This window comes from Chamaea fasciata, unplaced genomic scaffold, assembly GCF_029207755.1.
Source record: "Chamaea fasciata isolate MVZ Bird 193981 ecotype frontalis unplaced genomic scaffold, bChaFas1.0.hap1 SCAF_1, whole genome shotgun sequence".
Classification (NCBI taxonomy): domain Eukaryota; kingdom Metazoa; phylum Chordata; class Aves; order Passeriformes; family Sylviidae; genus Chamaea; species Chamaea fasciata.
In genome coordinates this window covers 148180263-148195665 of record NW_027094086.1, presented here as the reverse complement: position 1 = coordinate 148195665, position 15403 = coordinate 148180263, and the positions used below count along the sequence as shown (strand labels likewise).

Genomic DNA, 15403 nt, shown 5'->3' with positions numbered 1-15403 from the left:
TTTAGATTTTGCCTCATGTGGCCAGACATTGGCTGGTTTAAATCTGCCTTGCAGTCATCTTAGGAACATTGTTCATCCACTCCCAGAGCTGCATTTTCAAAAATGAGTTAGGAATCTGAATCTCTGTTGCTTTCAGTGAAACTTAAGCTTGTGTGAATCTAAGTGACTTCTTAGTTTGGATTTATGGTCCCAAAGGACTGAAGAACTGAAGAGTGTTCCAAAGTCTGTCTGTAAAGTCTGTTTAGATTTGGTCATGTGTGATTCCTTATTGAAATTACAATTTCAGTCATTTTTGTTTTCCTTGATGTTCTGTTAACCACATAAAAACAGATGAAGAGTTTCTTGATGAAGAGTTTCCTCAACAAGTTACTTGGTGGTTGAGTTAGTTTCCTTCGTTTTTTATTCTGATGGCTTTGTTCTTCTTGCTTTTCTTGAGGTGCTACCTTTTGATAACTTTTTTTTTTTCATTTTATTTCAGCTGTTTCCAGTACTAGGAGTAAAGACCAGTAAAGACAGAGCAGGATGAAAAGATGGCTGACTTCTTGTTACCACCGGGTACTAACAGCTTCCACCGGTTCACGCCCGAGTCCTTGGCTGCCATCGAGAAGCGAATTGCAGAGAAGCTTGCCAGGAATGCCAAGCAGGAATACAGGGAGCAGCTGGGCGAGGAAGAGAAGCCTCAGCCTCAGTTTGACTTGCAGGCCTGCAAGAAGCTGCCTGATATCTATGGGACTGTTTCTCCAGAGCTCATTGGGGAGCCCTTGGAGGACATCGACCCTTTCTACAATGATCGTAAGGTGAGCACCAGCCCTTGGTCTTGCTCCTCTGCCTTTGCTAAAGCATGGCCCCTGGTTTGAGTGCTCTGTTATCTTTCTACAGCCAGTAAAAATATTTCTTTCCCAGATTAAGGATCAGAATGTTGAGCAGAGCTCCCAGAAAACATCTAAGCAGAAGGGTAAAGAGGGATAAAAAGTATAATTTAAACTTGTGTGCTTTCAGATAACCCTGAGTATGAATATACAATATCTGAAATGAGCAGAGCAGTAGCTGAGTTAATTGAAGCCAGAGGTTTTTATCTGCCCTATCTTGCCTTCTGCATGAGCTGTGACTTCACAGGTCTGTTGTTTATCACTTAAGCCCCTTAATGTTAAGGGCTTCTGGGTGACTTGAGCCTTGTGCGAGCACTCTGCACAAGAGCAGGAGGCACCTTCACAACCATTCCTGGAGAGCAGTGGTTCTGTTCCTGCTGAGGAAGAGCAAAACTCTGTTTAAGATGACCAAAATAGAGCTGAAGGGAGGTGTGGGTCGCATGTGCAGTGCTGGCACTTTGCAGAATGGTGAACTTTGTCCCAAAGCGAGCATCACCTGATGAGGGATCACGTGCAGGCTGGCCCAAAGCCACAGCAGTGCAAACAGCTTCTGTCAAAAGGCTGTTGACAGCAGAGCTGGGCTGGTTGCTTACTACAGTTCGTTCCCCTTTCCAAGCATTTCACAAAACAGAGGACAAAATAAAGCTTGCAAGCCTTGTGTATTTTTAGGCAGCTTCCAGTTTTTTCAGGTACTGCTGTTTCTGATTTTGGGCTATGCTATTTCCTGTAAACAATGAATTAATTTGACCATAATAGTGCTTCTAGTAAAACAGTGTAGAGGTAGGTGCTAGAGCTACAGAGTAAACGTTAAATGGATAAAGACAAATAGATTACTTACCTGGAAGGGCCAGAATTAATTTACCTTTTAATTTGCCTGCTATCCCCGGGCATAAGCACCAGGATATAGATTTGCAGTTTTAGTGCCTTGAAGTTTTTAGGCTCAAGATGTGTGAATTACTTAGGTTTTATATATTAGGTGTCTCAATTCTGTCTCTGAATGAGTATTAGTTCCTCTATGCTTGGTGGGGCATCTTCAGAGCACTGCAAATTGAGTCAGCATCCAATTCACTTTTGTTTTGGGTTTAAGATAACCCAGAGAATTTTTTTTTCTCTGCCCATATTAATCTGCGCACAATGAAAGTGCTTCAGTGCCAAGGTCAGATCCTAGTGTTGAACTGTGCCTCCTACAACTTTTTTACTTGATGAGACAAAACTGAGAGCAATAAAGTGTTCAAATAGAGAAGCTGGATCAACAACATAGTGAGATCCTCAGCACCTGGAAAGAAGAGCATCACATAATTCCTTCCACCACATTTTAGTCTCCAGGTAATTTTTGTTTTTAAAGGTTATTCTGCTCTTTTCCCAGCCCCATGGTGGAGACCATGGCACAGGACCCACTAAAGGTTGAAGAAAGGAAAAATACTTGGGATATTACAACAGGACAGTCATTTCTGTAGGGAAGGCCTTGGAAAAAACTTTTCACCAAGTGAGAAGGATTTGGGGGGCCTTGGGATAGGGGAAAGAAAAAGTATGGGATGCTGACAGGAATTTCCCAGTGGGATGTGGGCTGGAAAAGCTGAGCATAAATGCAAATGCTGAATATTCTCATTTTCTATTTTGTTTTCCAGACATTTATAGTACTGAACAAAGGGAAGACAATCTTTCGATTTAGTGCCACTCCTGCCTTGTATATACTTAGTCCTTTCCATCCAATCAGAAGAGCAGCAATTAAAATTTTGGTACATTCATATCCTTTCTGTTGATTTTCCTCCTCATGTATTTTATATGGGTTTTAAACACAGATGGATGGAAGTCAGAAACCATTTTATTTCATTAAGCTGTTTTAAATCTTTTGGCTGAATTTGCCTGCACAAGCAGAAATGCACTTGGATTTTCGGTTTGTTTCATTTTATATTGTTATGTGTGCTATAAAAATGACTGTCTCATACTGCTGGCATGAGGTAATATGAACTGCACTGGAGAGTCTGGTGAGTTTACTCAGGATTAAAAGATGGGAAGGGACTGATCGTCTTTACTGAAGGGAAAGTGAGTGTAGTACCTCGGAAAGGAAGGGAACCAGGGGAAATCTGCACTGATGGAGAACTTTGCTGCCAAGCACTTTAACAGTCCTTCCCAGAGGTAGAACTCAGTGACACTGTCTGCAGACACATAATTTAATTTTGAACTGCTTCAGATCTGAATTTTTTTTTCTCCTGAAACAGAATATTTCAAAAATTGTTTTGTTGATTCTTTTCTAGTTTGTTTATTTGGATATGGTATCCAAGAAAGAAAAAAGGCACAGGCTGTCCTGCTGGACCTTCCTATGGAAGGGCAATGCCTGATTTCCTGTAGCTCTGGTTCTGAAGTCATGCAAGACACACTGCAGTGGTTGGTTTTGGCTTGTTTTTTTCACACAACCCCAGAAACATTATATTCTGACATAGTCACATCTCTCTGGAAGGCCAAACTGACCCAAATGTTCAGCTTTGTGTGAACATTACTAAAAACACACCTTTTTTCATGACTTGGCTGCTTTCTCTAGGGTGCACATGGGAGACCAAGCAGTGATAATTCAAAGACTTCACATGCTGCTCTGATCATTCCGTGATATTTTAGTGATGGAAATCCCTCATCTGCAATCCTCATGTCCAACACAGGGAATTAATAAATACTAAGTAGGTAGCATCTTAGAAACATTGCTTAATTATCAAATTTCAGAGAAAACAAATAGGGAAATAAATCAGATTCCTACTCCATGCAGTGAGGAGAAGAAGAAGGTGATACTATAGATATTCTCTCAAAAGCAAAAACAGGTGAAGCTTCTGATTGTAGTATTTCTATGCAAAAATGAATATGTGTTATCAGCCAAGATAATATTACGGTTACTAAGAATACTCTGTAGAATTCTGCAGAGAGATTAGCTGGTGGTTCAGATTATGTGTGCACACAATGCAGCACATGCTGCTGCATACCTAGAGCCCAACCAAGTTTTTTAGGCACTGTTACCTCAGCATAGCCTTGCTGAAGTTAATCAAGGTCAATGCATTTGCCCAGGTGTGGCCAAGGGAAGAATCTGAAAACTGAGCTTCCTAGAAAGAAAGTAGGAATATTGCCTCTAGCTTTGGAGGCTTGTTCTGTCTTCTCCTCTCTTTTTTTCCACAGTGGCTGGTGAAGCCAAGAGGTCACAGGAGTGTGTAGCAGAGGAGCTACATGCCCTTGGTAGCAGCCTAACAGAAGATAAATAAGCAAGAAATCCTTATCACATAACTTCCAAGGATAAAGACCACAGAGGAGAGTATTTAAAATATCTGTCAGGGAAGAAATACGGTCAGATAAGGGGTGTGAAATTTTGGGAGTGGCACTTCTCAATGCGAACATAAGTTTAGCTCCAGAAAGACAGAAATTATCACCTTGTGCTGATAATGTCCAGAGATCCAGCAGCTCAATCTTTGGCAGGCACAGGCAGGAGACAACAACTCCAGTGCCAGTGAGACAGCGAAGATCCTGCATTAGGCACTGATTTGTTTTCTGTCAATAAAGACCTTTTGTATCAACCTGAAATACAAAGGCCAAGTGGCTGAGCAGGCAGTCAATATCCCAGGCAGAAAGGAGCCCGAACCCGCAGGTACTCAAGCAGATAATATCCCAGACATGGACCTGGGAACCAGATCTATCGTCTTGCGTGACTGTAATCAAGCAATCTTTATTTTCCCCAGGGCAAAAAACCTAAAAGGAGCATTAGCAAATGGTGCCCTGTCACGTAAATGTCTGAAGCAGCTTCTTTAGTGGATGCCATATTTCAATTTCCAGCCATTGAGTGCACCATGAAGGCCAACAGTAGAACAAAATAGAGAGGGCAGAGTAAAATTGTCCTATAAAGAAGCTGTGGGGGTCATATTTCTTGATTAAATAGCTGTATGTGGAGTTCTTCCTCTGAGACGTCCAGCAGGATAGAGGCTGTGTGTTCACTGCTCATCCAGCCAAACCTGAGAACTCTCGTCTTTCAAAAATACACCCTTCCAAGGGGAAAAACTTCCATACCCTCCTAGTAATGTTTATTGCAATTAATAATGTATCTTTAAACCCGTTCTAGGTATTTCTCCTCTTATTCAGGGTCTCTGAGGTCTCAGGAAGGGTCCAGGGCCCACATGGCTGTCCAGAAGGTGGCCCTGCTCCATTCCTGTCCCAGAGGACATGGGGAGTGCAGGGTTGTACCCCCAATGGGATGAACACTTTTTGTCTTCTGCATCATAATTAGCTGTTATTAACATCTTTATTAACTATCTCCACCTGTTAATGAGAATAAATCACTGGTAATATTTCCTTGATGCCTTATGTCTGAAAGGCTCCTCTTAATTCTTGCCTTCAAGCCAATGATCATTCTGTGGTGTCTTTAGTTTCTCCAAGCAGTTTGCTAGCCTGTATAAAATCTGTAGCAATTGTAATTTCTAGTTTTTTTAGGTCTTATTTTACCACTGATCTCACTTTACCACTGGTTTGGCAAAAGTTACCTTCCTTGGTGCTAGAATTATGGATTCTGGTGTGTCAGAGAAAGAAAAATAATCTTCTTACAGAATTTCCAATCTTTGCTCATATTTTCTTCTTGCAGCTTTCCTCCCATCTGGTGTTGCACACATAAGGCAAAATGAGACCTTGTGAAGCACCAATTATACCTTCTATTCATTGGTACTAACCTTTGCTTGCACATATTATGTGTAATTTGGCAATGATCACCTAAAGAGCCTCTAGTATTCAGTCTGCTAATTAACAATTATCCATCATAATGAAGTCTAGAATAGAAGTATGCTGTGTTTGACTCGATATCTTTGTGCTAGGAGATAAAATTTATAACTTTTAGAATCGGCTTGTGCAAAGGCTATTCTCCAACCTCAAATTGGAATAATAGGTTTGATTTATTGCAGAAAGGATCCTGATGAGTAGCTTAGTATATTTAGTTTGTAGGCTTTGGAAAATTTTGTTTAATAGCAGTTCTAAGATAGGGAAAGGACAATGCTGCTAATATAGCTTATCTCAGTTTTATCTTCTTTGCTTTGTCCTTCCTGAGTAGATCATCATCACGGACTTTTTCTAACGCTAACAATTGCATTTGATGTCAGGTAGGAATGCTCATTTTCATTCTGTGGGGATTTCTGTTTTCGCTTTCTTGCTTAACACAGACCACTAACTTTGGTGCATAACCAGCTGAAACGTTTCATTCTTTTATGTTCTTTGTAATTTTCAGCTTGGTCATGAAACCCAGATTGAATTTGTAGTGCGTTTGTTGTCCCAGAGCTGACCCTTACGTTTTCAACCTGTGTTCTCTGGTTTGTTCTCTTTGGTTCTTGAATAAGGAGGTGATGACACCTGCCTGTAAGTGAGCATCTGGGAAAGCTGTTGGATTCAGTTTATATCACAAGGAAACAGGCATATGAAAATCAAACCAGTGACCCTAAATTCCAATAGAGGAATTTATTTGCTTGGAATTGAAATATGCTATTTGTTTGACATGGTCTGAAGATACCACTCTGGTTTCCTTTGTTTCATCCATAGCATTTCACTGCAGCTGAAAAAGTAATCCAGTGTTTTCTAGGCTAGCTGAAACGTAATAATTACGTTAACAAAAATGACAAAACTTGTAGAAATATATCTGAAGCTTATGTGTGCAAATGTGAGTGGGTATCAGACATCCTTCCCAGTCCTTCAGTAGGAGCTGTTGGCTCAGAAGTGGAAGATGTTTGTGAGATGAGCAGTCCCTGTGAGTTCAATTACTGCTTTCTGTGGTGGCCCTGGGGAATCTGCAGGTTGGTTACTACCAATTTAACCTTCTAGTTGCTTATGTGGCCCATTGGAAAACATTCCACTCTGTATTCAGCAGAGATTCTGGCTCTGCAAAAGGATGAATTTCATGCAAACATTTCAGGACATCGGTTTGAAACTAAATTCTTTAATCACTATTCTCAAACGAAAAACAGCGCAAACAGAAGCAACTACGGAGGTGAAAAAAACCCAAACCAAGCAAAACTTCCCCCCCCCCCCCAAAAAAAAAAAAAAGGCAAAAGAAATTTACATTTGGGTGTTACTTATATACCCTGGGAACAGTCCCTGCCTGTTGACTGGGTTGCAGGCTGTTTTTCTTATCTTCTGTACACACTGACTTTAGTTAGATTTTCCCAGTTGCATGGGACCTGTTATTGATGTGGGAGAATCCCATCATATTTTGTAATTTTTTTACAGACAGTGACGTGCTTTTAGGAGAGCCATCCCATGAATCATGTTTTCAATTTCAGGAATTTGATTTAGGGTGCTTTTTATGTTTGTATTTTCAGCTTAGCAGCAGAGTGTGTGAACTATGCACTTGGGAGGTTTGTTTTAGCCTCCAAACAGGGAATCTGGTCCCTCAGCTGAGGCAGAGAGCTCTGCAGACCAAGGCTGCCTACTTACAGAGCAGTTTGTACACCTTAAAATTAGTGCTCTGAAACTCATACTTGCTTTTGGCGAAACTTTATACTGAAAGCGAGACCTCAAGCCCATTAAAGAGATTAGAAAGACCAGATTTGTAACTTTCGTCTACTGCCTGAGAAATATTTCAGGATAAAAAATGAAATGGGAATTTGCAGACACAGGGTTTTCTGTGGATACTTAAATGAGACTAATCCTTCTTTTCATACAAAGTTGTGCACCTATGCACATTGTCATCTGACCAACACAGCTGTAAATTTGGGGTATTGTGCTTTCAAAAGACTGCAGAGTCAGTACATCTGTTTACTGTATAAAATATGTATAAAAGATGTAGGAAAAGACAAAAAACCAAAAGAGGGAAGGTTCCGTCATTTTTCTGTGTTTATATAATTATTTGTCTCCTTATGCTCTTGCAAACAAATGCTCATAGCTCTTGAAGCAACTTGCAAATTGTGATTGAGCTGTCACATCTCATGTGAAATGACAAAAATTTATGAAGTATTGTATCAAATATGTTGTTTTCCTTAATTTGCCTATTCACATTGTTCAGCATGTTTATTATGTGCACTATTTTAACTAATTGTGTGTTCATGGCACAGTCAGAGACTCCGTCATGGAATAAATATGTTGAGTAAGTATTCTTGCTGGTTTAAGCTGTCCCATCCTCATCTCATCCTTCTTCTTCCTTTTGTTGTGTTCTTATTTGCGTCTTGTTTGCTGCTGTCTAATTTCTTTCCAGTAGTGTTGGCTGTGGTATCTGCCCTCACAGAATGTTTTTCCAGGTAGTTGTTTCAGCCTGTGAAAACTCCCTTAGTAAGCAAACTAAACACTTTTAGTCCATGAATCTTGTGCTCATTACCAAAGGCACCTTTTATGCTATGTCTGGATGAAATCACGTGTTGAGGAGAATCCTGTTTGAAACTGGTCAGCTTTCCACAGTTCCCATGCAAGAAGAGGTTTGATGGTTGGACACATCAGAATAGACTGATGGAACTTAAGTTGAATTAATTCAGAGAATAGTTCCTGAACTGACTTGCTTCTGTCCTCGACCTGAAACTTAAAGGAAGCAAAAGTTTCTTTTGGACTGAGCACAGCATGGGAAGTGTCCCCCGGTAACCATTGGCAGGAATACTTTGTGAGCATCAAATTATCTGGGAACACCTCTGTGTGAATTCCTGCCTTTTTAGCTTGACAGGCCTTCAGGAAAAATAGCAGAGGCACTGCTTGAAGTGGCTTATTTTTTATTGTTTTGCATTTTTAAATTAATTTTAGAAGAGGTTAAGGGGCTTCAGTGAAATGAAAACCCATTTCGTTTCTTTAAGATGCTTAAAAATATTCCTTTTATAAACAGATATCAGATGCACAAGCTAATCAACCTACAGTGCATTAAACAATTATTTTGGCTCATTGAACCAATCAGAACACGCTTTTTATTTTTGACTGACATATGATAAACACAGCCATCTGCTGCTTCATAGCCTGGTGTTTGATCTGCTCAGGGCTGTAAGAAAAGACAGTAAAATGCCCTTATTTAGGTTCCATAAAATCATGCAGGACACATCTTCTAGGCCATAAATTACTAATTATAGGCAGCACTGAACCAAATACTTCATCCCATCACAATAACATCCTAATCCCAGGATGTTTCATGTATTTCTGTACAGTGGTACCCTCAAGTATGTCTGTGGCTGTCCTTTCCCCCAGTGTTGTCCTTTTCCTACTGAAAACTTTCATAACCGTTGCCATGATGTTTTCTGCTGAATCAGGGACGTCTCATCCATGTGATGATCTCATCAAAATTTGGTCAGTTGGTGTACAGCTGGGAACTCAGGCATTCTGGAGGGAAATACTGAAAATGGTAATATTGTGTCTTCTACAAGCAGGAGAATGGGGATGATTTTATCAGTGCATCAAGAAGAGCATGCAGGAAATGTAGAGGAGAAATGCAGATGGACTCATGCACCATGGAGTAAATCCTTCCACGATTCCTCTTCTCCCTCTCCATGTCCCCTCATACCTCTCAGCTTTTCCTCCTCAAGTGCATAGAAGGAAATCAAAGTCAAGTACTTTGGAGGAGCAAAATAACCCAATGAACTGTAATTCAAATTGATTAATATTGGATTTGGAGAAGATACATTTAATCCATTTTGTTCTGCTGTTTCAGAGACTCACAGGGGATAGAAGAATAACCTTGTGCAAATATTTGTCCTAGATCTTCCTTTAAAGCATTTTCCTTGCCATTTTGAAAAAAAAGGAATCAATTCAACTTTCCCCCACTAAAATTTTTTTAAGAACTCTGACTTTTGTTGTTAAAGAAACTGTTCAGTAGCTGGAGGACTTTGCCCGATCCGTTTAGAATTAGACGATGACTATACAATCAATTAAACCCTTCTGACATACTGAATAAATACAAGTGCTTTATCATTTTAATGAGCTTATGCACTCTTAAGTTTTTTTTTTTTTTAGTTCTTTGCATGTGTTTTCTGTGTGTATCAGTAAATACACATGCTTAAAGAGACTGTCATGTGGGTGACCTATATTCGAAATACCAGAGCAAAGTTAAATAGGAGCTGTGAAGACGTTGGATATAAGGTAATGCTCAGGTATATGGTCAAAGAGGAGACACATTTAATGCCCACTTCTGCACCCAACTGTCCTGCTAATCCCCATTTTAAGATAAAGCACACTGAGATTTTATGACACATGCGAGTAGCGCTACTGTGTGACACGATGGCAGCAGGGCATGAGATTTGCCACTACCTGTGTATGTGCCCAGTTGCAGTTCAGTGGAGTACAGCTAAATTTATTTTATGCATAATGTTCTTCCTTATATTGCCACTTTCAACCACTCACACCTTTTTTCTACCTAATATGAACCTTAACTGTTACAATTATTTTTTGTGTGATGGCACCACTTGATGTTTGGGCACCGAACAGAAAACTCAAGCCAGTTTTTCCAGTCATAGCCCTTCACACCATGACTAAGGAGATTTGTGTTTTAGTGGATTTGAGGTGTTGGAGGTTTTTTAATAGGCTTGGGTATCATCTGCATCTTCATTTGGAGAAAAGGGGTAGAGAATGCCCATGGTAGACACTAAGCATTTATTTCTGTTGTAAAAATATGGCCTAAAATACCCAGTCCATTTGGCTAGGAGTCTTGGGCAGCAGCATTAAAAAAGAGCTGTTGTACGCCCTGAACTCTGTCTCTGATGGCAGGAAGAGCCCTGGGTGAGTATAGATCTGAGAGCTATAAATCAGAGGCATTACTGTCCTCCACAGAGATTTTGCTAGATTTTATTACACGTGTCATCTTTATTATGAAAGGTAAGATCTATGTTCTAGCCCAGATCATCACAGTCAAGAGGCTGTCGGTAATAACTTAATTTACCAGGGGAAAAAACCCAGCCTTGTGTCTCCTTTACTGTCAGGCAGGTCAAAATTACTACATTCAGCAGTATGTACACAGGTGGGAGTTTTTCAGTTTTTTTTCAGGGAGGGCATTTTGTTGTTTAATTCTCAAGGCTGGTGCAGTTTGCCATGGATAGTGAAACACAAGGGAAGTTGCAGGACAATTACCCTTTCTAGCTGATAAAACCAAGTGGTGGCATTTTTTAATCTCCAAAATGTCTTGGGCAGGAAGAGATGAGAGGTATGAATGGAACAACCACCCTCCTCCTGACTGGAGAAACAAGGAGTGTTGGCATAATGATGGCCAGAGTGGTTGTGGACTTCCCATCCCTGGGAGTGCTCAAGACCAGGTTGGATGGGTCTCTGATCAATCTGGTCTAGTGGAAAGTTTCCTGCTCATGGCAAGGGGGTTGGAAAGAGATGATTTTTAAGGTCCTTTCCCACTCCGACCATTCCATGATTCCCTAATCTACTCTTCCACTGGAGATGGCAGAGGTTCAGAAGTCCCACAGCACAGCCTAGCAGTGTAGAGTCCATGCTTGACTTAATGAGTGAGGATTCATCAAGGGACACCAGGTGCTGAAAATTATCTTCATTCTGAGACTGTCCCGAGTATTTTGCTGTTCCTTACGTGTCCCTTGGTCCACACACCAGGCTGTTCATGCACAGCCCAGTGCTGCAGCTGTGACTCACACGAGCAACCCCAGAGCTGTGCCCCTGCAGTTTCAGTTTCAGCCATCTACTGCTTGCTAATTCTCTTGCTTCTTTGGCCACTCTGTTCCCCAGGTACACTTTCACTGGCATTTACACTTTTGAGTCATTGATAAAAATATTGGCAAGAGGATTTTGCATGACAGAATTCACCTTCCTTCGGGATCCATGGAACTGGCTGGATTTCAGTGTTATTGTTATGGCGTAAGTAGCACTCCTTTATATTTTTCAAGAGAGTTATATGCAATAGAACTTTTAAAAAGATGTCTGGATGTTCCTTTTTTTTTTGTTTGTTTTTTCTTCACTCAATTTTTACTGAAAATGAGAAAAGGCTGAAGTGTATTAGGAAGGAGATGTTTTTATCCTGAGTGGTTTCAGAGGAAGAAGTCGGAGGAATTCTCAATTCTGTTCTCTGAATTCACTACACAATTTTGGAGAAATTATTTACTTTCTGTGCTCCACAGAGAGAGCTGTTTGTAAAATATCTGTAATAATATCTGCCTATCTAATGTAGTTTTGGGAAGCTTCAGACCCCTGAATAGAAAGTGTTGTAAGTGTGACTGAATACCCACGTATTTAAATCCCTATTTATACTCTATCTATCCATCATATCATCAGAGCTGTTTTCACGTCCCTCTTTTCACAAACCCTTTTCACCTGGAAAGTAATTACTATTTTACTATAGAGAATTAATTTATAGTCCTCTGAAACTTGTTATCTATCTTGGAAATAGAAATTTTCCCCCCACCATGATATTCCCCTTCAGCTCTATGCGTCTGCCTAGATTGTCAGAGTTCATTGAGGACATGTGGGGTTCTGGTGCTTTGAAGAAGGTGATGGATTTGCAACATCCAGACAGCTAAAAATACACAGGGGTAGAGAAGCAGTCAGCCAGCACTCACAGGGGACTCAGGGTCAGCCCAAGCTCTGGCCAAAGGCAGCAGTCTGACACTCTCAATACCTCCAACTAAGATAGAAATCCAGATTTCTTCATAGTCACAAAAGAGAAAATTGTGCAAAGAACGAGTGCCATCTTCAAGTGAAAGCTGGTAGAGATGCCTGAAAGGCTCCACTTCCTAAACACAGAAGGATCTAATCTGATCTGATCTGATCTGATCTCCCTGTTTTTTGTTTTTTTTTTCCTGCTTATTGATACCTGTATTCAATTCTGGGTTTAGGTTTGTTCTTGCTGCCATCTTTTAACCTCATAATTCACAGCATTTAGTGATATTCAAGTGTGTTATCACCAACATCTGAGTTGAACTCCTGGGGCTGTGAAATTTGAAAGGAACAAAAATCAGGAAAGAATATGCAACCAAAGTTAGCTAAAACACCAATGAGGGCCACTGAAGTTGAAAGCACAACTCTGTTAGGGCACAGGGATCAAGACCAGTATTCAAGGAGACTCTGGATGATGCTCTTGGTCATATGAATTAGTTTTAGGTAGTCCTGTGAGGAGCAGGGAATTGGACTCTTGATCCTTATGGGTTCCTTCTCATAGCTTGAGATATTTTACAATTCTGTGGTTCTTAGCAGCATTTAACACAACAGCAGGAAGGTGTGTAAAATTAAAGTGAACTTCCTCAGGGACATTCCCATTTATTTCAGGAGGCTTTGGATCTAAGCCAGCCCTAGGCCAGGTCCTGGTATCTGTTACTGCATTCCTATGGATTTGGCTGAACTGACATCTGGCCACTATGATAAGCCTTTAAAAAAACAAATCAGTGTAGATGGGGAGAACCTTTTGCAGGTCAGCACACATTAGGTATTTTTCTCAGCTAAACTGTTCCTCAAGCATTGCTAAGTGTGATTCTCCTGCAACATTTAGTGACAGGACAAAAACAGAGTCACGATCCTGCTCTCCTGTCCATAAGGCAGGTGTTAAAAGCAGGATAAAATCATCCATCATTTGTGAGTTTATTTGTAGGTCTCAGAATTCAGCACAACATGGAGAATTTCTGTGCCTGGGTTCTCCCTTTTCTAGAAGGAAGATTTCTGACAGTAAGGTAGAAAAGAGCAGAGACAAGGGCAAGAGGAACCACGGCTTCCAGCTTTGACCGTGAATCTGCTCCACCTCATCTTGTCAGCTTGGGCAGGGGTTGAGGCTTCTCCCCCAGCTCTGGGGGTATCTCAGATTGAAATTCAGATCTGAACAGTCAGTGGGGGACACAATCTGAATACTCCTTAAATTGTCTCTACATCATCTCTGGACATTTGGGATGTAGGGAGCAGGAAAGATGAGAAGTTTTGCACGGACCATGAGGTGGACAGTGACCACAGGGGAATTATTCACTCCCTGTTGGTAGGAACCAGGATTTGGTGCCCACAGGTTGTGGGTTTACCCCTCTTGTTTCTTTTCTAATTCTAGACTTAAATGGCCACTCAGTGCTCCAGCCCAAGGATCAGGCAAAATCCTTAAAGCTTTTCTAATTAGAGGCTTGGGAGTCTACTTTTTTTCCTAACTACCTTTTGGTTTTCTTTCCAAATGATATTTCAAATCTTTCTTAGAACATCCCCAAAACAGGGAGACCTGCAACTGTGAGGTATCAACCTTCTTAACCTCAAACAATTTTCTTAATTTCAAACCGTCTCTTGAGAACCAGAATCCATTCCTATTGTTTCTTACTTTAAGACTTTAAGAATGGAAAAATAAATGGAATTCTGGAATAAAAAAAAGAAATGGAGAAGTGTTTCCCTGAGCCCACAGGCAGCAGTGAGAGAGTTAAAAGTGGCTGCAATATGATCTTCATGTGTACAATGAAACCTCCTTCCCAAGTATGCAAGCAGCAGATAGTGCAGAGCCTTGGATAATGGAATCTATTCTGATACGATTTAGCCCTCATACAAATCCAATTTGCAAGTAATTTAAAGTAAGATGGATCACACAGGTAACTCTGGTGTTGTCTTTGCTTGTAGCCTGTGTGCTGCCAGAGGTATTTCTGTATCTGCAAACAGAGATGGCCTGGGAATTCAAAATGGAGGAGCCTGATAAGAGGCCATGAGATTCAGATGGACCCAGGGTTCTGAGCTAACAGAAAATACAATTATTTCACTTACAGATGTTACAATGGGAAGACCATCATTTACTCTAGAGCTGTTGAAAAATAGTTTCTTGTCTTCTCTTTTGGGCAGAAACAGCACAGATCGGGCCACAGAGTAGTTTTAAATAGCACCCTGGAGAATGAGAAGTGCTGCAGGTCTCCAGGGCTTTTCTCCTGTCCTGTGCCAGTGGACACAGCCATGGCTTGTGACCCTCTCTCGGGTCAGGGATGGTTTCAAGGGAAATTATGAAACTGCCCTTGTTTAGATCCCTCGCTTCCAGACTAGTGAGTCTCTATTTCCAGCACTGATGAGAGAGAGGCAGGTGTAACTCTGGGTTGGAAAGTGTCCTGTCAAAATCTTAAAGACAATAAGCATTTCCCTGGCTAATGGGAAAATTCAGAATAGGAATTCCAGTTGCTTCTCATACCCTGGTACAGAAGAACTGGTCAGCAGCATTTTGATCGAAAAAATGACCAAAATAAATCCTAATTGACTATTACAAGCAGCAGTATTATCTGATTCATATGCTTGTTCACATATTTATAATGTGTTTTTACAAATCTTTGGTCAGCAAAACCGTATTCCCATCCTAATGCTTCTCCCCAGATTATTTTTTCCTCCACCTTTCATGCTGAAGAAGAATTTGGGAGAGAAGCACAGGGTAAAGCTGGGGAGGAAACAGGTAAATCATTGCCCAGACTCCCCTGTGAGATTAGGAAGAGAAGCAATATTGTTCTTCCAGGCTATAATCTGGATTAGTAGATATGGAGAGGATGCTTTGTCCTCCCCAGGGGCCTTTGGACAAAGCCCACTTAAGCAGGCTTTTTAAAATAACCAGGTGAGTTTTTTTCCATAACATTTAGAAACAAAGGCCCCAAAGAGGTAGGGCAGTCAAATGAAATTCAGTAGAATTT

At 40.7% G+C, this 15403-nt stretch overlaps 1 protein-coding gene across 1 annotated transcript in view; it reads left to right on the top strand.

The window, feature by feature from the left end:
- Positions 1-458: 458 nt before the first annotated feature.
- Positions 459-15403, top strand: part of SCN5A (sodium voltage-gated channel alpha subunit 5) — a 175155-nt gene continuing 160210 nt past the window's right edge. Inside the window, exons 1-4 of the mRNA XM_066201302.1 lie at positions 459-797; positions 2498-2616; positions 7870-7959; positions 11523-11651. Of these exons, the coding sequence (XP_066057399.1) occupies positions 531-797; positions 2498-2616; positions 7870-7959; positions 11523-11651 (605 nt within the window). The 5' untranslated portion in view covers positions 459-530. The remainder of the gene's footprint in view (positions 798-2497; positions 2617-7869; positions 7960-11522; positions 11652-15403) is intronic.